At 41.5% G+C, this 23224-nt stretch overlaps 1 protein-coding gene across 5 annotated transcripts in view; it reads left to right on the forward strand.

Annotated features, from left to right (window-relative positions):
• The window catches only part of smap1 (small ArfGAP 1), a 265913-nt gene that overhangs the window by 240968 nt on the left and 1721 nt on the right, over positions 1-23224 (forward strand). For 4 of the 5 annotated variants that reach the window (XR_009815521.2, XR_009815522.2, XM_061963403.2 and 1 more), the window contains 2 exons: positions 4908-5092; positions 11753-11895. Coding sequence is in view for 3 of the 5 variants with exons in the window: in XM_061963403.2 (XP_061819387.2) it covers positions 4908-5092; positions 11753-11895 (328 nt within the window). In the remaining 2 variants the exon portion in view is untranslated. Of the gene's footprint in view, positions 1-4907; positions 5093-11752; positions 14209-23224 lie in introns of those variants that run through there. The other variant, XM_072916348.1, reaches the window with a different exon arrangement.

A 23224-nucleotide genomic window follows, 5' to 3' on the forward strand; every position in this document is an offset into this window, starting at 1 on the left:
AGAGCTCTGTGCATCCCTTCTCACCTAGGTGTGACTGGAGGAAGCTTTTGAGTTCTGTGACAGTCAGGTCGTCTTTGTTTGTCAACATATCTCTGAAGTTGCCAGGTTTGATTGTACGGAGCACCCCTCTAATGACCTCACCCTCAGTGTGTTTCTCTCTGAGACCTTCATCTATTTGTTTGCATAAGCTGTTGTAGCTGAGGTCAGATGTAGTGTCACTTATTTGGCCCCCATGTATCCTGTACTCTTTTCGCTGGAGATAAGCAAGATCTTGTAGGGAGACCAACCTCTCTGAGGTTTGGCGTGGTGTGGGTTCAATATCACTATGGTGACGTGGCTGGCTGCCAACTTGTGCTGGGGTTCTTTGAGTCATTAGGGGGTCATTTGCATCATGGTTGTTCAGGTGTGGGTCAGTTGTGGTTGTCAGGCCAGAAGATGTGATGGGAGTCACACATTCCTGTAACTTCCTGCCTAGTTCTTCATACATGGCTTGTAGCTGCTTCATATCTGGTGTGGTTGTGTGGGTGGGTGTTTTTGAACAAGATGGCTCATCATTTGAAACAAAAACAGGCAATTCAAAACAATCAAATTTTTTGATAACCTTCAATATTACATCATTCAATATCATCAAACGACCAATACCCTCATCATTAGAATTAAACAGATCATCAGATTGCATAAAGGAAAGGATATGGTCGATGCAGCTTTCTTCATCGGTTAAGCTCAGCTCATCTGTGCCTGGATGATCAATTCCGATGGACATCGCAACCTCATAGGCTTCGGTGCCTGAGAGATGGTATAGTTGCTTTTTGATGCTCCATAAGAGTTCTTTTCGTCCTTCAGACATGGCCTTAGCTGCAGTGATGACACCTTGCTTCTGTCGTCGCTCTGCGGCCACTTCACCTCGCCTCTGTAGTCGCACTAAGTCACTGTAGTCGCACTGCAGTCTTTGTAGTCACACTACAGTCTCTGTAGTCGCTTTGGCTCTATGGTCGCACGTCACCTCTGTACTGAAGTCGTACTGCAGTCAGGCCACCTCTGCACTGTAGTTGTCCTGCAGTCACGTCACCTCTTCTCTGTAGCCGCACTGTAGACACACCACCTCTGCTCTGTCGCCGCACCGCAGACACACAACCTCACTTCAGTAACGTGCAGTCACTCTGGCCTTACGGGTTCATATATATATCACTGGATCAGCAACCGTCAAACCATCAATGGCGTTGCCGATCCCGGACGAGCCCCCAAATATCTGTTGCAGGTCCCAGGTAGCCAGGACAAGCAGTCAGATAATATTGTCCTGTTATTCAGGAGGAAAAAAGCACACAGAACGTTTCAGTTGGTCACAGACTGGTCGCTCTCGTCAGAATTTATTAACAGAATCTACAAATCCACAATTCACTTAATTTCCCTTATCTTTTGTCACTTTGTATTATCATGTCAATGTCTTTTACTTTATCTTCACCTCTATTTTCATCAAAACACTCAATAAACTATCATTAAACTGTTACTGTATCACTGGAGTTATAATTACCATAACAATACTGTATGCCTTTGCCATATATTTTCACATTTCTATATCATCACTCCAAAACATACAATATAGTGCTCAATTAGACATTATTTCACTGTCTTGTCTTTCTCAGGAATATTCACCTTTAACTTAATGCACAATTTAGCAACATTCATTTAAATACTTTACTTTTCTTCATATTCTTCTTCTTATATAGCAGCTTTAAGTTACTGTACTTGAAATGTTCATTGACCATTCCTGAGAGCTTAACTTATATAACCATGTCTAAACATAACAAAATAGCATGTAAAACCTATTTCAGAACACACACATTATACAAATATACATATGAAATCAATAAGAAAACGGGAGCTCTAATTTGGGAGTCTGAATTAGGATCAGAAGTTCCTATATAAACATTGCGCACGCACGTCGCCATTTTGTATTGATTAATACAGCTGTGCACTGGATTCATTCTCAAATACAAACTACAACTCACAAACACTTTAGAGTTAGGCTCCACCATCAGAATGTGTACTTAAACTTAGAAAAAAACATGGATATTATTCAGTGAGTTGTTTTACCAAAACTAACCTGTTATACAGGAGGAAATAAGCACACAGAACGTTTCAGTTGGTCACAGACTGGTCACTCTCGTCAGAATGACAAGACACTTCCGGTCTGTAGGTGATCGCATTCAATTGGGAAGAAACGCCCTGCTGCCCCCTACTGACCAATGTGAATATTGATAAATGTGGAATGACAGCTCCAAAAACGAATTCAAACCATAACATAAAATAAATATATCAACACAAAAATGTGACACATTATGGGTGGGTCACACACACATTTATACTGTTCAGGAGATGACTTGAAAATCTTAGCCGATAATATTGAAGAGGAAATGGTTAAACTAAAATTGTGGTTTGATGTAAATAAATGATCTTTAAATTTGGAAAAGACTAAATTTGTATTGTATTCAGTTATAAAAGAAAGAATAAGTTAGTTTATCCATAAACAATGTGAAAATTGAGAAGGTGTCTGAAATCAGATTTCTTGGGGTCATCTTAGATGAAAAGTTGACATGGAAAGCTCATATATTGCATGTGAAAAATAAGGTATCTAAAAGCTTATTTATTTCGAACAAGGTTAAATACAGTTTCCCGATAATACAATGAGTATGTTATATTGCTCAATTATTCTACCTTATTTCAATTATTGTGCAGAAATATGGGTAAATACATATCACAGCAACATAATGCCTTTATTTATTTCACAGAAAAGAGCAATTCGTATCATTTTTACAGTAGTATATAGAGACCACACAAATCCACTCTTCATTAGGGCAGGATTATTAAAACAAAAAGACATTGTAGAATTGCATACTCTATTAGTGATGTTCAAAGCTCGAAATAAAGTTCTTCCGAAGGACTTACAAAAGTTATGTGTGTTCACGTCTGAAGATGAGAACCACAGAAAGCCGTATGATTTTAAACATCCAAGAGTGCGAACAAATTTGAAACAAATGTGCATGTCTGTTGCTGGTGTGAAAGCATGGAATTCTCTAAAGAAAGACTTAAAAAGTTGCCAGCATATTTTTGAACTTAAAAAGTGTTACAAAAAGAGACAACTTGAATTATATCAAACTGATTTTTGATTTTGATTGGACGTGTCATTGTGAAAATGCCATCCATCCATCCATCCATCTTCTTCCGCTTATCCGAGGTCGGGTCGCGGGGGCAGCAGCCTAAGCAGGGAAGCCCAGACTTCCCTCTCCCCAGCCACTTCGTCCAGCTCTTCCTGTTGGACCCCGAGGCGTTCCCAGGCCAGCCGGGAGACATAGTCTTCCCAACGTGTCCTGGGTCTTCCCCGCGGCCTCCTACCGGTCGGACGTGCCCTAAACACCTCCCTAGGGAGGCGTTCGGGTGGCATCCTGACCAGATGCCCGAACCACCTCATCTGGCTCCTCTCGATGTGGAGGAGCAGCGGCTTTACTTTGAGCTCCTCCCGGATGGCAGAGCTTCTCGCCCTATCTCTAAGGGAGAGCCCCGCCACCCGGCGGAGGAAACTCATTTCGGCCGCTTGTACCCGTGATCTTGTCCTTTCGGTCATAACCCAAAGCTCATGACCATAGGTGAGGATGGGAACGTAGATCGACCGGTAAATTGAGAGCTTTGCCTTCCGGCTCAGCTCCTTCTTCACCACAACGGATCGATACAGCGTCCGCATTACTGAAGACGCCGCACAGATCCGCCTGTCGATCTCACGATCCACTCTTCCCTCACTTGTGAAAATGCTTAAGCAAAAATGAAAAAGTATGTTAGAGTTGGGGTGTTGGTGGAGGGAACAGTGATAAAGTCATCTAAATAATTTGTGTTAAAAAGGGGGCAGATAAATATCAGAATATTATTCTTCCATCTGCTCCTTTCTGATCATGGAAATGTATAACAAACAAAAAACAATGAAAGTGTCAACTGTACGTGGCTTGTATATATGCATTTTCATGAAAGGAATAAAAAGAAATGATGAAAAAAAAAATGATGAGTGGCCATCTGTAATATAAAATAACGATTAAAATGTAGCTGCCCAACAGGGGAAGGGTTCATATGGCCCCATTCCTGGGTGCATCTGGCATGAGAGGAAGAGTGGGTGGGGGGTATACATTTTGCAATGCAGGCTGCTGAAAATGATGAAAAGCACCACTCTACAAGTTAAAATTCCCACACAACCCATTTTAAGATACTCTACTCCTATCTGGCAGCTAAAGTGGATATCATTTATTCCCCGAATTTGTCACATTTCATGTGTCAGGTAAACTGTGATGATTGGGACCAAATGAATCATCTTCCTACAGTATAAGAGTTGCATGTATACAGTGGAAGTGTAATGGTGGTTCTGCACACACACACACACACACACACACACACACACACACACACACACACACACACACACACACACACACACACACACACGCAAGGATCCTAAAAACACATAGGAAAGAAGGAAAAAAAAATGTCAATGCAGGAAAAAGTAGTCAGGGCCATTTCTGGAGTGCTATTGCAGCAAAGAAATAAAAGTAGACTACTCACAAACCTTTTGACTTTGTATATGAGTGTGTGATGGTGTGTGTAGTGTTGGTGAGTGATCATATAGGGTGTTTGTGGGGGGAAATGTGGACATTTTGAGAAGCAGGCAGCGCTTTCAGCAGTGTTTACATGTGCATATTCAATATACTGCTGTGCTAATACACTGGCGTATTTGGAGGATAAGAAATTAAAATTGTAATGAAGAGCTTCTTGCTGGCGTCATTGTGCACTTTGGCATCTAAATACACCAAAAGAGGCTTGTTGTCCTGAATAACTGGACTTGTATTGTGTATTTGTTTGTGTTTTAGGTGTGCACATGGCCCAGACTCAGGTTCCACAGCAGGGCTTCAACGCTTCAATGGGAGGAGGGGCCATGATGGCAGGTGCGACGCTCCCCAATGGCAGCTATGTGGGCATGCAGCAGAATGTGATGGCAGCCAATGAAGGACAGAACATGTACAGCATGCAGCAAGGACAGTGGAGTGTGGGACAGGTAATTAATTACAAGACAATTACTAGAACTGTTTGCTTTTGAACAGGCCTGGCCCTAACCAATCTGGCGCCCTAGGCAAGATTTTAGGTGGCGCCCCCCGTCCCCACATCGGCAGTGAAGTGTATATACTCACAAGAAACCGAATAGCTTTGTCTTTGACCTTTTTTTTTTACTTACAACTATACCTAATATATAAAGGGGTGGAAAAGTGACTATTACCTGCAGGGCAAACATTAGCTAACCAGAAGGCAATAACAATGTAAACAAAAAAACACCTGCTTAAAAGATCTAATACAAATGTCCCTGAGGAATGTAAGGTGGGAGTACTGTAATTAGCTAACATTACATTATTATTTTCCATAACAATTTAGCCCACTCCACAATATTAACCCGGCGTTAAAACAGAACTAGCTATTTATTGATTAGCAATTGCCGAATCATGTAACATTAGCTTAATGCTAAAAAGCTAGGTTACTATCACATTCTGTAACAGACAAATAATTTCATGTAGTCTAACGTTACCTACCTGCTACCTCTTTCTTTTCTCGTTTCTACTCCTCTTCTTTTCTCTTTTTTCTTCCTTGGGCACCTGACACTTTTGGCCGTTTTGACATCTTGTGTTGATTTTGTGATGTGGTGACGTCCAAAAAGAGTCATGATACGGGAAGGGAGGGGGCGCACCGTGCGGGGGTGGGGGGGGGGCGTAATGTTGTAACAAATAATATTTCTATTAAATAGGCTTTACTTTGCATTTTAATTAACGTGGGATTATTTTTTGTATTTAGAAATAATAGTACCAACTTTTTTTTTTTTTTTTTTTTTTTTTCTCCAACATTTGTGGCACTGGCGTGGCGCCCCCTGATGGACGGCGCCCTTAGCATTTGCCTATACGGCCTATGCCACGGGCCGGCCCTGCTTTTGAATCCCTCTCTCAGTGGGGAGGAATTTGAATAGCAGCATGTTGTAATAATACTAGCTTTGTAGCATGAATGCCATACATATTATACTATACTAAAACTGTTGCCAAAAAATTGTATACTGCTCCTAAAAGTAACACAGCACTCCACGTTTCACTTCCATTATGGAGAAGAGCGATGACACACAAGGTGCTAACAAAGAGAAACGCCTGGCGTTTTTTATTTAGATGTGTCGATAAGATTAGATGATAGAACGTGTTTGAAAAGATGAATGTCAATAAATGTATATTTCCTGTAAAGCGGACAAAATCAGGTAGCTCAATAAAATGTAACAAATACATGCATTGGTTTGATGACATAGAAATTATATTGGGGTTTTTTTCACCACAAAAGTTTAGACGACCATGAAAAAAGCTTTAAGGTAATAGTAATAAACACATAGACAGTTGAATAGGCTACTACAGATCAGGTGTCAGTTATTTCAGGGGCCGCATGGAGGAAAATGTATTCCCACATGGGCCGGACGGGTAAAATCATGGCATGATAACTTAAAAATACAACTATGACAACTTCATATTGGTTTTCTTTGTTTTACTTTGGCCCAATATAGAACAAGCACATTCTGAAAATGTACATATCACAAATAATCCTCTTGACAAAACACTTCAAGTTAGTTGAAAGTTCTGAGGAAAAAATTGGTGCCGTTTTCAAGAACACCATGAAGAACACAATGAACTTAGACTTCATCTCAGTTTATCTACAAAGCAGTTAAACTTTACGTCACAGCCCATCTCGGATTAAAGCTAAATAAAAAATGTTCTATGTCTCAACTACTTATGTCATTTCCACATTGCTAACTCAACAAACCATACAAAAGGAGGTAGAAACCTTCGAAGCATCACTGTGTATTGATAGAAAAATAAAAGCTGTGCAATGTGTGAACAATTTCAACAAACCAAAAAAAAGACTGACAGTATTGCAGTAATACACACACTGTTCACTTTATTCAAATTTGCATAGAAGACAATCATTGTTACAGAAAATATTTAAACATGATTTTCTATGGGGAGGTAAATCCAAAATATCTTATTTGAATCGTTATTTTCTCAATTTTAACATTTTTAGAATAGAAAAATATAGTTATTACTGCTAAAATAAGCTCTTAACACTAGGATAATTTCTAGAAATTAAATAAGAGGGAAATAATTTGCACTGCAGTTTGATATAAACTGTACAGAAGCAATGCAACCATGCACAATAAAGGTAGGGTCTAATGCTGTTAGCGTTGCGATTGTTTTAAACTTGTACAAACGTTTAGGAAAGGAGATTTTAACGGAACAAAATTGACATAAAACATCAAATACATTTTCGACTTTGTAGAAACGAATATTGACCGCAAACCGCTTCTCGTAATATATTATTTGGTCTGCAAATTATAATAAAGCCTTTTTCAAAACAGGTGACAGGTTACAAAAGCTCCTTTTGGCTGCTGATTATATGTGCAGTGTTGACCTAAAAAAAACAACTCCAACCCAATAATCGTTGTACCATACTTAGGATAAATATTTACACAATAATTGAAATGACATACAAATACAATACTTATTAAATACAATACTAAAAAAGGAATAAACATTATGGCCCCTTTAAAGTACCAGTAGAGTGGAAAAACTATTTGACATTATATGCTTAGTTGTGTTTCATTGTATTCATTAAACCATATCCAAGTGTATTTACAATCTGCAAATTATATGAAAACACAGTTTAAACAGCACAAAAAGCTACAAATTCAGTCAGCCATTTTGAATATTCCGCTCTGAATACCTTTGGCTATTTCCGCACTCTGACGTCACTGAAGTAACACTTCTGCACTCTGACCATAGTGTCAGATCAGTCATACTGGAAATATGCAAAAATGATAGTAGACAGAGATGTGCTGTCTATCATTGACAATCCCTACATAAGACATGAACACACATGTTTTTCTTTTTTTTTATGCATTCTAAGTGGTACACAAATAAACACATAAAAAGTCCACTAACAATGTAGTCAATGGGGGCTCTCTATTCCACCCACAAAACCCTCTAAATATCCTTCCAAAACCCACCAACAATACTCTATATACATATCGTGACCTGAATATTAACCAAATATTAGCGATGTTGTTATTATAAGCGCTAACTAGGACACTTTTTTTTTTTAGCAGCAGATTAATAACACACAGCTCAGTATTCCTCTGCTGCTCTCCTGTGAGCTGGCAGTGATGTCCTGCTGCTCCCGCATCATCGCTTCTCGGCTAGTCAAAGTTATTCTAGATTATAAATCATGCCTCTCATCTGGATATTAGGAGGATTTGGCCATACAACTAGAAGTTGTTCATCTGTGACATTCAATTTATAACCGGAGATGGAGACAAACACACACAAATGAAGACAGTGTCTGCAGGGAGACTTTCTTGTTAACCCTTTGTGTGCATCATGATTAATACTTCATATAAACATGGAAGATATGGACATCCTATCAGTCGTCATCGCAGTGAGAGCAGACATTGTACAGTAAGCTATCGTTTTATTATGTTTGGAGTACATATTTCTTGTTCAGCACTTAGCAATACTGCTTCATGATGCTAAGACTTTGTCCCACACACCATCAGACTGTACAACTCCTCTCTGGAGGTGAGGGGGGTACTAGGATGACAGGGGATGCAAAACAATAACAATGCTGAAATAAACTGCCACAAAAAACAGTGCAATTAACAGTGTAATACATTTTCATAACATGGTCACTACTGCCTAGTTTCTCTTGTTATATTCTTATTTTTACTGTTGTATTTGTATTCTTATTGTTACTTTTTATTTGTATTCTTATTGTTATATTTTCTATTTTATTTTCAATTATACCCCCATTATTAACTTTTTATTTTTAAAATTCGATCTCAATTCTGTACACTGCTGCTGGAATTTTAATTTTCCTGAGGGAACTCTCCTGAAGGAATCAATAAAGTACTATCTATCTATCTATCTATCTATCTATCTATCTATCTATCTATCTATCTATCTATCTATCTATCTATCTATCTATCTATCTATCTATCTATCTATCTATCTATCTATCTATCTATCTATCTATCTATCTATCTATCCATCTATCTATCTATCTAAGTGTTTTACTAAAGCTGGATCTGTTCAGCAGAGCTTCTAAAACTTGTATCTCATCGTCTTTATATTCAGGATCAACAATATAAGTTTATGGAAATATAATTTTTCACAAAGTAATCTTTGTTGGCTCTCAGAAAGTCTGCATGATTTGCATTGTTGTTGATAGGAAAGGGATCGGCGGTTGCAACCTCTATGTCACTTGCCTGGCGAGCTCATTATCTCTCAAAATGGCTTGGAGATCTCCATGCAATTGATACTATATTGATCATATCTATTTACTCCATACTTGCCAACCTTGGGACCTCTGATTTCGGGAGGTGGGGGGGTGGAGAGGCGTGGTCGGGGGTGGGGCGGGGGTTGGGGTTGGGGCGGGGGCGTGGTTAAGAGGGGAGGAGTATATTTACAGCTAGAATTCATCAAGTCAAGTATTTCATATATATATCTAAGAAATACTTGACTTTCAGTGAATTCTAGCTATATATATATATATATGTATATGTCTTAATAAGGTTATCCAAAAAATAGTGCTCGATACCGTAGTAGAGCGCAATATATGTATGTGTGGGGAAAAAAAAATCACAAGACTATTTCATGAAATGAATGAAATAGTCTTGTGATTTTTTTTCCCCACACATACATATATATATGTATATATATTTATTTTATTATATATATATGTATATATAAATAAAAGAAATACTTGAATTTTAGTGTTCATTTATTTACACATATACACACACATAACACTCATCTACTCATTGTTGAGTTAAGGGCTGAATTGTAGATCCTTGTTCTATTCTCTGTCACTATTTTTCTAACCATGCTGAACACCCTCTCTGATGATGCATTGATGTGTGGCACGCACAAAAGTGATTTCATCAAATGCATTAGAGTCTGGAATCTTCCATCTCTCCCTAGCATGGCCCAAAACCGGTCAATCTTTGCTTCCTGAGGAAGACCTTCAGTGCCAAGCACTTGGTAGTCCACTACTTCTTCACGGAGGCTATCCAGGTCCAATCGCAGCTGCGGCTTGGAACTTACAAGCTGTTATGAGAGTAGCGTATGTGTGTGTGTGGCCCTTTAATAGGTGAGCATGTGAGGTGAGTGACGTCAGTGAGTGTATGGGCGAGAGAAGAGAGGGAGCGGTAGCGTGAGTGCGGGCGGGGACTAGTTTGTTTTGTGTTGGATTGGCTGTGTGCAGGCAATCAATAAAGCAAGATTTGCAACTACTCGCTGGACTCAGGCAGGAAAGGTGCAACAAAGCGTATTTCTTCATCTTACTCGTCGTCGGCGTCGCCATGGCTGTATCGTCCTCGTTCTTCTGCTTCGTCTCCTTGTTGTGTGCGCAGTTGTGCACTGCACTCTCTAAAAGCCGTATATGTTATTGATGTTATAGATGGCAGTATTGTCCTGTTTAAGAGTGTCACAACATTGCTGTGTACGGCAGACGAACTGCTGGTAGACAAAAACGTGACTGCTGCTGTTGTGTGTTGTTACCGCACTGGAAGGACGTTAATGAAACTGCCTAACAATAAACCCACATAAGAAACCAAGAACTCGCCCTCGATCATTCTAAAGTTATAACATGATTGGGCAGGCACACTGTTTATCTTGTGGGAAAGCGGACTCAGGTCCGCATGGAGCTGGAGGGGGCGTGGCCTCCAGCTCCGCCTGAATTTCGGGAGATTTTCGGGAGAAAATTTGTCCTGGGAGGTTTTCGGGAGAGGCGCTGAATTTCGGGAGTCTCCCGGAAAATCCGGGAGGGTTGGCAAGTATGATTTACTCGCAAACTTTGTAAGTCTTTCCGTGTCATACATTAGATATATTATAATAGCTTCAGTATAGAGGCAACTTGTTTTTCCACTCTACTGGTACTTTAAACCGAATTATTTCATTTCCAATCCCCTTATGCAGGAGTCACATTATTATGTAATATATTGTTTAACAGGTGTGTGTGTGTGGGTGTACACACAATGCTTTACTTGCACTCTTCTGTAGTTTCTGCTTCTACTCCAATTCTTTCCACGTTGTCAATATTGTGATGTTAGGTAACATTATTGACGAGGGCAGGCTGATGTAAGACGCTTTCTATCAAAGGGATCTGACATATCAGGAGTGATGGAGAACGTTGTCATGGAACTACAGCGTCTGATCCTGTAGATGCGTGGATTCTTTTAAAAGCCGTGTGTGTGTCTTTCATATTGTTACTGTGAGCTTCACACACTGTCTGAAGGCACATGGAGTGCACTGGCTTCTTTTGCGTGTGTGTGTGAGTGTGTGTGTGTGTGTGTGTGTGTGTGTGTGTGTGTGTGTGTGTGTGTGTGTGTGTGTGTGTGTGTGTGTGTGTGTGTAGGCATACACAGAGCTCTCAGATGACCAGATAAACAAGTAGTGCACACATGAAGCACATTCATAATAGATAAGACCTAATGGAAGATGGAGGAGGTGTTGTGTAGAAGGCAGAGTCAGGAGGTGATTAGGGGGCTAGGATGGAGAGTGGAAGGACAATTTCTGTAGCCAAGGAGAAGAGTGAGGTGGTGTTTTCTTTGTATCTCTTAAAAATCTCTTATTGTCTCCCTATGCAGTTATCCCAGCAGATGGCGGGCATGGTCACGAGCGGCGGAGCGCTGCCGCCACCAGCACCAGCACCAGCACCAGCACCAGCAGCAACTTGTTGGCCGGTAGCTCCAGCGGCATCTGGTCAGACCCTCAGCACTCAGCTGTGGAAGTAAGACGCATCCTGAAGCCTACGAACAGCCAACATGACAATAACAACACCTGCCATGTTCTGTCTTAATTTGATCTCTTTTCGATTTCATGTTGGTGCTGTGACAAAAATAAGAGCACTATTGTAACGTTATAGGATAATATTGAGACAATTATTAGTCATTGAGTGTGTACAGTAGACATGTGTGGTGCTTGGTCTTTGCTAGGCTCTCTTCACCTATCGGGTGTCTGTCGTACCAACCTGGTCTTCTCTAAACCGCCAGCATAGCCTTGTGAGAGGTAATAGTCTGACTAGTAGTGTTTGTGTCACCCTCTCTCTTTATCAGGGCCAAGGTGAAGGATTAGTGCTTCACTAGTTTGTCTTCAGCGTCACTAGAAGTCAACTTTAAGAGCGGCCATGAACATAGATGAGTGTAAAGATGTCCATATCATGACTTTAACAACATATCAGGACGTTTAAAGACACTGCATGTACAGTAGTACCTCGGTTTTTGTTAGTAAAGGTCCGACGAAGATTTAATCCTATTAAAGGCCTACTGAAACCCACTATTACCGACCACGCAGTCTGATAGTTTATATATCAATGATGAAATCTTAACATTGCAACACATGCCAATACGGCCGGGTTAGCTTACTAAAGTGCAATTTTAAATTTTGCGCGGAATATCCTGCAGAAAACGTCTCGGTATGATGACGCCTGCACGTGACGTCACGGATTGTAGAGGACATTTTGGGACAGCATGGTGGCCAGCTATTAAGTCGTCTGTTTTCATCGCAAAATTCCACAGTATTCTGGACATCTGTGTTGGTGAATCTTTTGCAATTTGTTCAATGAACAATGGAGACAGCAAAGAAGAAAGCTGTAGGTGGGAAGCGGTGTATTGTGGCAGGTGTTGTGCCGGATAATGCACCCCCGCCGTAGAATGCACCCCCTGACTGTTGTGCCGGATAACACAGCCGGTGTTTCATTGTTTACATTTCCGAAAGATGACAGTCAAACTTTATTATTGGCCTGTGGAGAACTGGGACAACAGAGACTCTTACCAGGAGGACTTTGAGTTGGATACGCAGACGCGGTACCGTGAGTACGCATGCAGCTGCGGCTTCCAAACATGTGATCGCTTGCCCGTAAGTGCGTGCCGCTATGTGCATGTCACGTACGTAACTTTGGGGAGTTTGGGGAAATATATGTGCTGTATGAACTTTGGGGAGGTGAACGGTACTTTGGGCTGTGGGATTGAGTGTGTTGTGCAGGTGTTTGAGTTGTATTGGCAGGTTATATGGACGGGAGGGGGGAGGTGTTTGTTATGCGGGATTAATTTGTGGCATATTAAATATAAGCCTGGTTGTGTTGTGGCTAATATAGTATATATATATATGTCTTGTGTTTATTTACTGTTTTAGTCATTCCCAGCTGAATATCAGGTCCCACCCGCCTCTCACAGCATCTTCCCTATCTGAATCGCTCCCACTGCCCTCTAGTCCTTCACTCTCACCTTCCTCATCCACAAATCTTTCATCCTCGCTCAAATTAATGGGAAAATTGTCGCTTTCTCGGTCCGAATCGCTCTCGCTGCTGGTGGCCATGACTGTAAACAATGTGCAGATGTGAGGAGCTCCACAATCGGTGACGTCACACGCATATCGTCTGCTACTTCCGGTACAGGCAAGGCTTTTTTATCAGCGACCAAAAGTTGCGAACTTTATCGTCGATGTTCTCTATTAAATCCTTTCAGCAAAAATATGGCAATATCGCGAAATGATCAAGTATGACACATAGAATGGACCTGATATCCCCGTTTAAATAAGAAAATCGCATTTCAGTTGGCCTTTAAATCCTACAATCTGTTCCAGATACTCCAAAATATGAACACAAAACACATTTTAAGGAAAAGTATTATAGTTTTCCATGCAGAAAAGAACGTGAAATCCAAAAAAATTATGAATTTGAAAACTCTTGTTGGCGAAGACAGCGAGGGACCACACAAACGCCATGTTCGTACTTTGTTACAAGTTCTTTTGAATACCTTCTTCATCAAAGTGCTGGCACTTGCAACTTTCTTTGGCTCCATGGTGGATTACTTTGCAGCTGTGCTCAATGAAATAGAACGTGTGGTGTGACTGTGTTCGTTAGCAAAGAACGACAGATTCAACAGGTGAGGATGTCAAAGAGGGGTGACGGAGCTGAGGGAGAATGACTTGTGGGTGAAGAGTTGAGAGCTAACAAACATTTTGTAACAAAAACACATTACGAACATGAATACACAAGAACATGGTCTACTAATATCTAAATTACAAGTTGTAAACAGTATGTGCAAACTAAAACATTGTGGGCCTGATCAACTAAAGGTGTGCGTGTATTAGAACAAGTGCAAACTTGATAGCACACACAAAGCTGGTCGACTAATCAGAATCAGAATCAGAATAGTTTTCATTGCCATTGTTTGAGAACGGGTTCACAAACTAGGAATTTTTCTTGGTGCAATCGTGTAACATAAAACACATATAACACAGAATAGGTAATAAAATGAGCTGTAACTGAGCTATCAGATCTTGTTATTGTTCATGTGCCTGATGGCCGAGGGGAAAAAAACTGTTCAGGTGGCGGGAGGTGTGGGTCTGGATGGACCGTAGTCTCCTGCCTGAAGGGAGAGGGGAGAATAGTTTGTGTCCAGGGTGAGAAGAGTCAGCTGTGATCCGACCCACACGCCTCCTGGTCCTGGAGGAGAACAGGTCCTGGAGGGGTGGGAGCTTGCAGCCAATTACCTTGTTGACTTGTGAGCAGAGGATTGTTTCTCTCTAGTGAGCAGAATAAGGAGTGCAATCCATTTATCCTGTCAGTCTTTATGGATATGCAGAATATATGCTGATCATCAGAGCTCCCACAACACTCGGAGGAGAAAATGCTAATATAACAATTTACCACACAAAGTGTGATTTATCGTGACTAAAACTGGTTTGCCTTTATTTAGCACATCTAAAAAGTACAGGATGTGTAAACTGACACAGTTACACACACACACGGATGTCCTTGTCAACATATAGGGACTGTCAAAAATAAAAATATTAGACATATCGTCATACTTGCCAACCCTCCCGATTTTCCCGGGAGACTCCCGAATTTCAGTGCCCCTCCCGAAAATCTCCCGGGGCAACCATTCCCCCGAATTTCTCCCAATTTCCACCGGTACAACAATTTTGGGGGCGTGCCTTAAAGGCACTGCCTTCAGCGTCCCCTCTCACCTGAAACCTTCACCCCTTAACAGCCGCATGCTGTCCAGGCGTCCGCTTTTCTTCCATGTAAACAGCGTGCCGGCCCAGTCACATTATAATGTAGCGTTGGACGGGTTTAACAACGGTCTTTACTCGAAGATGTCAAGAAATGCTGACACGTTGTTTGATCTTTTGACCGGTTTAATGACAACGTTCATTTCAAGCGCACACACACACACACACACACACACACACACACACACACACACACACACACACACACACACACACGTGAATGCAAGGCATGCTTGGTCAACAGCCATACATTTCACACTGACGGTGGCCGTATAAACAACCAAACAAGAATGACAAACACATTTCGGGACAATATCCGCACCGTAACACCATCCATCCATCCATCCATCTTCTTCCGCTTATCCGAGGTCGGGTCGCGGGGGCAGCAGCCTAAGCAGGGAAGCCCAGACTTCCCTCTCCCCAGCCACTTCGTCCAGCTCTTCCTGTGGGACCCCGAGGCGTTCCCAGGCCAGCCGGGAGACATAGTCTTCCCAACGTGTCCTGGGTCTTCCCCGCGGCCTCCTACCGGTCGGACGTGCCCTAAACACCTCCCTAGGGAGGCGTTCGGGTGGCATCCTGACCAGATGCCCGAACCACCTCATCTGGCTCCTCTCGATGTGGAGGAGCAGCGGCTTTACTTTGAGCTCCCCCCGGATGGCAGAGCTTCTCACCCTATCTCTAAGGGAGAGCCCCGCCACCCGGCGGAGGAAACTCATTTCGGCCGCTTGTACCCGTGATTTTGTCTTTTCGGTCATAACCCAAAGCTCATGACCATAGGTGAGGATGGGAACGTAGATCGACCGGTAAATTGAGAGCTTTGCCTTTCGGCTCAGCTCCTTCTTCACCACAACGGATCGATACAGCGTCCGCATTACTGAAGACGCCGCACCGATCCGCCTGTCGATCTCACGATCCACTCTTCCATCACTCGTGAACAAGACTCCGAGGTACTTGAACTCCTCCACTTGGGGCAAGATCTCCTCCCCAACCCGGAGATGGCACTCCACCCTTTTCCGGGCGAGAACTATGGACTCGGACTTGGAGGTGCTGATTCTCATCCCAGTCGCTTCACACTCGGCTGCGAACCGATCCAGTGAGAGCTGAAGATCCTGGCCAGATGAAGCCATCAGGACCACATCATCTGCAAAAAGCAGAGACCTAATCCTGCAGCCACCAAACCAGATCCCCTCAACGCCTTGACTGCGCCTAGAAATTCTGTCCATAAAAGTTATGAACAGAATCGGTGACAAAAGGCAGCCTTGGCGGAGTCCAACCCTCACTGGAAACGTGTCCGACTTACTGCCGGCAATGCGGACCAAGCTCTGGCACTGAGCATACAGGGAGCGGACTGCCACAATCAGACAGTCCGGTACCCCATACTCTCTGAGCACTCCCCACAGGACTTCCCGAGGGACACGGTCGAATGCCTTCTCCAAGTCCACAAAACACATGTAGACTGGTTGGGCAAACTCACCGTAACACAACATAACAAATACCCAGAACCCCTTGCAGCACTAACTCTTCCGGGACGCTACAATAACATCTACGGCTTTTGGAGCTCAGTGTGTGTGTGTGTGCGTGTGTGTGTGTGTGTGTGTGTGTGTGTGTGTGTGTGTGTGTGTGTGTGTGTGTGTGTGTGTGTGTGTGTGTGTGTGTGTGTGTGTGTGTATAAAGGTTTGAAGTGTTGTATGTGCATACAAATGTTTAAAGTTACATTTCTCCTTGTTATGATAGAATATACATTCTATGTTTTAACCAACACCCCCCACACCCACCCCATCTCCCGAATTCGGAGGTCTCAAGGTTGGCAAGTATGCATATCGTCGATTCAGCAATATAATTTTATACAGTTATACAGCTGCTTTACAGTCTGCGGAATGATAGAGCAAACGGTTGACTTTGTCAGGCGCACTATTTGACCGTACAATAACCCAAACAATGAATGAAGCAATTTGGCTCGACATGCTCATAGAAAACCGAATCATACAAAAATTGGGGCGGATGAAAACCGAGGTACCAATGTACTCTTTAGCTCAGTAAGAGTCTCAAGATGAAGTGAAGGGTCATTGCAAATATGATGATGTACTGGCTGCTCAGTTTAATATTACTTACCGTAGGATAACAAGTCAGTCGATATTTACAACAATCGTGCATTTTTCACATCAGCGGACAAACCCTGCTGGCTGGCAGTGTACCTCACACATCTCACCCTCCAGACTAGCACCTATTCCTGAATGCAGTTGACTTTGTCAGCCTGCCAATGACGAATGTGGTGACATCATACATAATATATCCGTCCTGGCTGCTCAGTACAATATGGCTAAGTGTGTAAATTATGTTAGTAAAAGTGTATGTACCCTTCCTTTCCCACACCTTCACTACTGTGTTCTACGCAATGTTTCAGTACATATTTTATTGTTTATCCGTCATACTTTTACAGCTCATTTCTTTCTTTCAAAAAAAAGGAAAACAATCTATTGAAATATGAAGCATCGTTCAAGCAGGGTCCTGTAACAAAAAGTGTTGGAGGTTGTGTTGTGTCTTGCAAGAAATGTTGACTCCACAAGTGTGTCTAAATGTATCAAGTCTTAAAATTAAAACTAAAACAGTCCTTTGAGGAATCAGAGTTCTGAGATCCAGTTCGATGTCCATGACTTAGAAATAAATCAAAATGATTACATTGGTTAATTAATTTATAAAGTTGGATATTGTATTTTAGCAGTTATAAAATACATGAATTATACTCACATGTAATGCTCCAATTCATCTATTCACCTTCATTAGACTAACAAACACAAGCAGCACTCAGCCATCGAGACATGTTTTTGTTTGAATATTTCATGGAAGTAAACCAAAAAGGCCAACTGTACACCTGGCTCATGATGAAATGCTGCAGGGTCCAAAACAAATGCAAAATAATAATTTTACAAATAGCAACGACACAAGCCCCCCAAATTTTTTCTGCTGGGCCTAATCGGATATCCATCGGTTCTGGCGCCCCCATGTGGCCTGGCTGACTTCTGTGAAGTTGCAGCATTTCTCGAATGCAGGTGTTGTTGTGGTTTGTATGTGTTGTGGTATTTGTAGCCGTTTTATTTTGCAGCTTTTTACCAGTAAGTCAGTCACACAAAAAACAACAACGACCACGACAATGTGCTGTTTTCTTAGTGTTCTGCGGCCGTCTCATTTCTCAGTAGTGACTCACTATTTTTCCATGCACTAAATTAGGCTGATTTGTCAAATAGTTACTATTTTTGTATTTTCACACTTTCGTGTGAAGTCCAAGTGTCCATGCACTTGGACTCTAATGCGACTATTGGTCTTATTTCCTTTAAGCATGGATTAATGCATTTATTTTCCGGTTGACCTATGACGTCACACTAACGTCACATTAAAGGGGAACATTATCACCAGACCTATGTAAGCGTCAATATATACCTTGATGTTGCAGAAAAAAGATCATATATTCTTTTAACCGATTTCCGAACTCTAATTGGGTGAATTTTGGCGAATTAAACGCCTTTCTATCATTCGCCCCCGGAGCGATGACGTCACAACGTGACGTCACATCGGTAAGCAATCCGCCATTTTCTCAAACACATTACAAACACCGAGTCAAATCAGCTCTGTTATTTTCCGTTTTTTCGACTGTTTTCCGTACCTTGGAGACATCATGCCTCGTCGGTGTGTTGTCGGAGGGTGTAACAACACGAACAGGGACGGATTCAAGTTGCACCAGTGGCCCAAAGATGCGAAAGTGGCAAGAAATTGGACGTTTGTTCCGCACACTTTACCGACGAAAGCTATGCTACGACAGAGATGGCAAGAATGTGTGGATATCCTGCGACACTCAAAGCAGATGCATTTCCAACGATAAAGTCAAAGAAATCTGCCGCCAGACCCCCAGGAAAAGAGAGCGGATGAGGGTATGTCTACAGAATATATTAATTGATGAAAACTGGGCTGTCTGCACTCTCAAAGTGCATGTTGTTGCCAAATGTATTTCATATGTTGTAAACCTAGTTCATAGTTGTTAGTTTCCTTTAATGCCAAACAAACACATACCAATCGTTGGTTAGAAGGCGATCGCCAAATTCGTCCTCGCTTTCTCCCGTGTCGCTGGCTGTCGTGTCGTTTTCGTCGTTTTCGCTTGCATACGGTTCAAACCGATATGGCTCAATAGCTTCAGTTTCTTCTTCAATTTTGTTTTCGCTACCTGCCTCCACACTACAACTATCCGTTTCAATACATGCGTAATCTGTTGAATCGCTTAAGCCGCTGAAATCCGAGTCTGAATCCGAGCTAATGTCGCTATAAACTTGCTGTTCTATCCGCCATGTTTGTTTGTATCGGCATCACTATGTGACGTCACAGGAAAATGGACGGGTGTATATAACGATGGTTAAAATCAGGCACTTTGAAGCTTTTTTAGGGATATTGCGTGATGGGTAAAATTTTGAAAAAAACTTCGAAAAATAAAATAAGCCACTGGGAACTGATTTTTTGGTTTTAACCCTTCTGAAATTGTGATAATGTTCCCCTTTAACATCCTAGCTCTGTTGTGATGTCCGCTGTAATATAGGCACAGATGACAAATGTTACGTCTCTAATGGCTATGCTGATGTTAAGTAGCAGACAACAACAAGAAACGATCTTGGATTGCGCTACAGACATGACGCTACTAACAGGACTGTATCGGCGCGGATGCAGGTCCGAAGTAAAGAAAGACCACCGACTCTTTCGAAGTAATTCATGGACCGAGAATCATGAAATCAAAACTTTTGAATGTCTTGGAGTTCATTCATAAAGCAGTAAAGGTTCTGTGGATTGGTGGAAGAAGTTTTCAATCCGAAGGAAAAGACAGTTTGTGCCCCGACTGATACTGTTCTAGATGAACTTGGTCGCTCTTTCTTTGGACTATTTTACCAGTTGTGTGGACTACAGAGTTATTGTTAATCAGTTGGCTTGCACAACTGCAGCGTGAAGAGGTTTGTGTACGCTTTATTATTCACCTTTTATATACCTGCTTCATTCTCTTTCATCTCATCCCTATTTTGATCGGGAGTCCGAGTTAACCCTTGTGTAATGTTCATATTGTTGATTGTGAGGCATTAAAAGCCACAAATTGCAACAGGTGCATCAGACCCACAAACACTGGCTGAGTAACAACAATATGAACGTTGCATGGAAAATTTCTCTGCCAGTTTCTGCATCTCACAGGGATTCTTCTTTTGTGTTTCTGCACCTGTGGTTCCCACACAAGGTTGCAACATTGTTTTTCAACACTGTCTGCTCTCATTTTCTCACACATTTGACCCTCTGATGCTCTGTGTACCTACACTCTGTCCTCCTCCTGTCTAGGCCTGCTGTGTGTGTTGTGTGGGTGTGGTACACAGAACATCAATTTCCACACTTCTATTAGCCCCGGGTCCAGTGGACCCGGACATCTTATATGTAACAGAAATGTGTAGGGGCCGGTGTATGGTGTGTGGTCATTAAATATGTATTCTGATATATGTTCTTCACAGAAAATGAGCCAAAGTCAGTGAGTCTGTTTGAAAAATGTATTAATTGTATTATCATATCTTTTAATAAAAAATGAAAACGGGTCCCACAGACCCGAACACCACACAAGGGTTAAGACGGCATTCTCCATTTCCTTAGCTACCGTATCTGTTTTCTTTTTTTCTACCATCAATGCACTTGAAAATAAACAGTCTCCTCTTCATTGCAGTTGTTGCTATGTTTTTAAGATTAAGATTAAGATGAGTTTATTTCAAAGGGGACAATGCAATTTCATAAAACACATGACTAGGCTAGTTTTCATCTGTAGTCCCCTGGCCATGATGTAAAAAAAGGCAGTAAAATTACAATTTCAAAGAAAAAGAGAGAAAAAGAAAAAAAGCACACAATACATATACGATATAAAAAAATAAAACACAACATTTATCATAGCATCAAAACAGGCTCATCTTTTAGTGCTGGCAGCTGTAGGCGTTGATAAGCCACATTTACAATTTTTCTGTGAAGGCCTTGTATGTTGTGACCAGTTTAACCTCCTCAGGTATGGCGTTCCACACATTTGCATTCCTTACTGACCAGGTCGACTTACTGAAAGTGCTCCTGCGCGGAGGAATATAACAGTCACCTCTGACAGAGCCTCAAGTGACACGCTCACGGCTCTTTTTATTGAATAGCATTTGCCTCTGGGTTGCATCCCGCGCGTTGAGATTGGCGCATGTGCGACACGAAGGGTCCTCTTGCGCGCACACACTCCCTCGAGAGATTTGGTTTCCAATCACATAATCCAGGTGTGTTAGTCCGACTTTTCAAAAAGCGAACATGATCGGATTAAGGTGTTTCCATGGAAATCTTTATTTAGAACTAAACTATTTGAGAAATCCGACTAATTTAGTGCATGGACACGTACTGATTGTGTCATTCCGTTGTGTGTCGTACAAGAGAAGCACAATTATTAGGAAGCAAATAAACCTGGACCACGAAGCATACGATGGACCTGTTTGAAAATTGAGTATTGATCCCATGATGTCTGCTTGAGTCTGTACTGTAAGAAACACACACACACACACACACACACACACACACACACACACACACACACACACACACACACACACACACACACACACACACTTCACATTGACGCAGAGATAACGTCCACTGGCATCAGGGTCCTCTGCCACGCAATAAGTATTCACTTCATGACACAATAACACATAAAATGTCCTCCAGGTTTATTTACATTTATTTTGAGAGTTTCTGGTGCCTAATAAACATGTTTCTGTGCATTAGTAATAAATAGACATGCTTTGTTCCATGGTCACTGTTGTCAAAAGTTGATTTGCAGTGAAAAAGTGTGTTATTGTACATTTGTTCTCAGCATTTAGCAGCACATCAACCACTATTAAAGGTGTTCAATCATACAGAAGACTCTTTATTCTTCATGTGTGCAGTGTTGTGCTGACAAAGGTGCTTTTACCTTCTGTCACTTATTTGCATTACTCTCATGGTTGCCAAGTGTTTTGGTCATTATGTTTAATATGGGAGTGTGTTTGTATTAGAAAGGGCAACAGCGGAGGATGCATGTGCATGTATGAGCCAGTCTGCCCCACAACAAGAGAATAGAGAAAAATAAGGAATTTATTGACTAAGTAAAGATCTTTGAGTAAAACGTAGCCTAATATGGAGCTATCAGCTAATGTCATGCTTGGGAATATTGTCACAACATTTGGCTAATTCTAAACAGCTTGTTTGCAGGAAGTATGAAGGAAGGCACATTTGTTTTATCAATATCTACTCCTTGGTTTGATTTCAAATTTTCGGGACTTTTGCAGATTCCAAATACATAAAAACAGGTACCAGCATGTAAGAAAATTTGGTTTTACATAATAAATCCCCTTAAAGTTAAGCTCATGAAACAGTAAGTTGAATGATGCGGACACATGTGTTACTTGATATTTTCTAATATGCTTCTGTCTTGGAGACTTTGTATAAGCAGTGATGGGCAAGCTACTTGGAAAATGTGGTGAGCTAAGCTACAAGTTACTCTCTATTTAATGTAGCTAAGCAGGGGAGGCTACACTACAAGCTACATCGCAAAAGTAGCTTGCCACAGCAAAGCGACATTTATATATGGCCCCCAGTATGACATGCATTAAGCTACAGACCCCATTTAACAGCATTTATATCTATGGTCCCACATGTGTAATATCAATATTAATGTAAGTGAGAGTGTACAAATGTACCCAATGAGGATTCATTACTATTAACAATCTGGCATTTAGGGGGTGGGGGCATCCTACAACTACTTCTAAGGGTCCCCACACCTCACTGTATGTATTTATTTAGTTTGCCTTTTCTTTAGCCCACCCCTATAATGTTATTCATTTTATCTACCTACAGTAAAAAAACAGCATCTATCTATATCTTGACAAAAAAAAAACAATGACTTGCGCGATGTTTGGGAACAGTTGGTAATGGTTATGTGCAGTAAAACTTTTCATGAACTCAACTCACCTTAA

Source organism: Nerophis lumbriciformis, linkage group LG02 (assembly GCF_033978685.3).
Source record: "Nerophis lumbriciformis linkage group LG02, RoL_Nlum_v2.1, whole genome shotgun sequence".
Classification (NCBI taxonomy): domain Eukaryota; kingdom Metazoa; phylum Chordata; class Actinopteri; order Syngnathiformes; family Syngnathidae; genus Nerophis; species Nerophis lumbriciformis.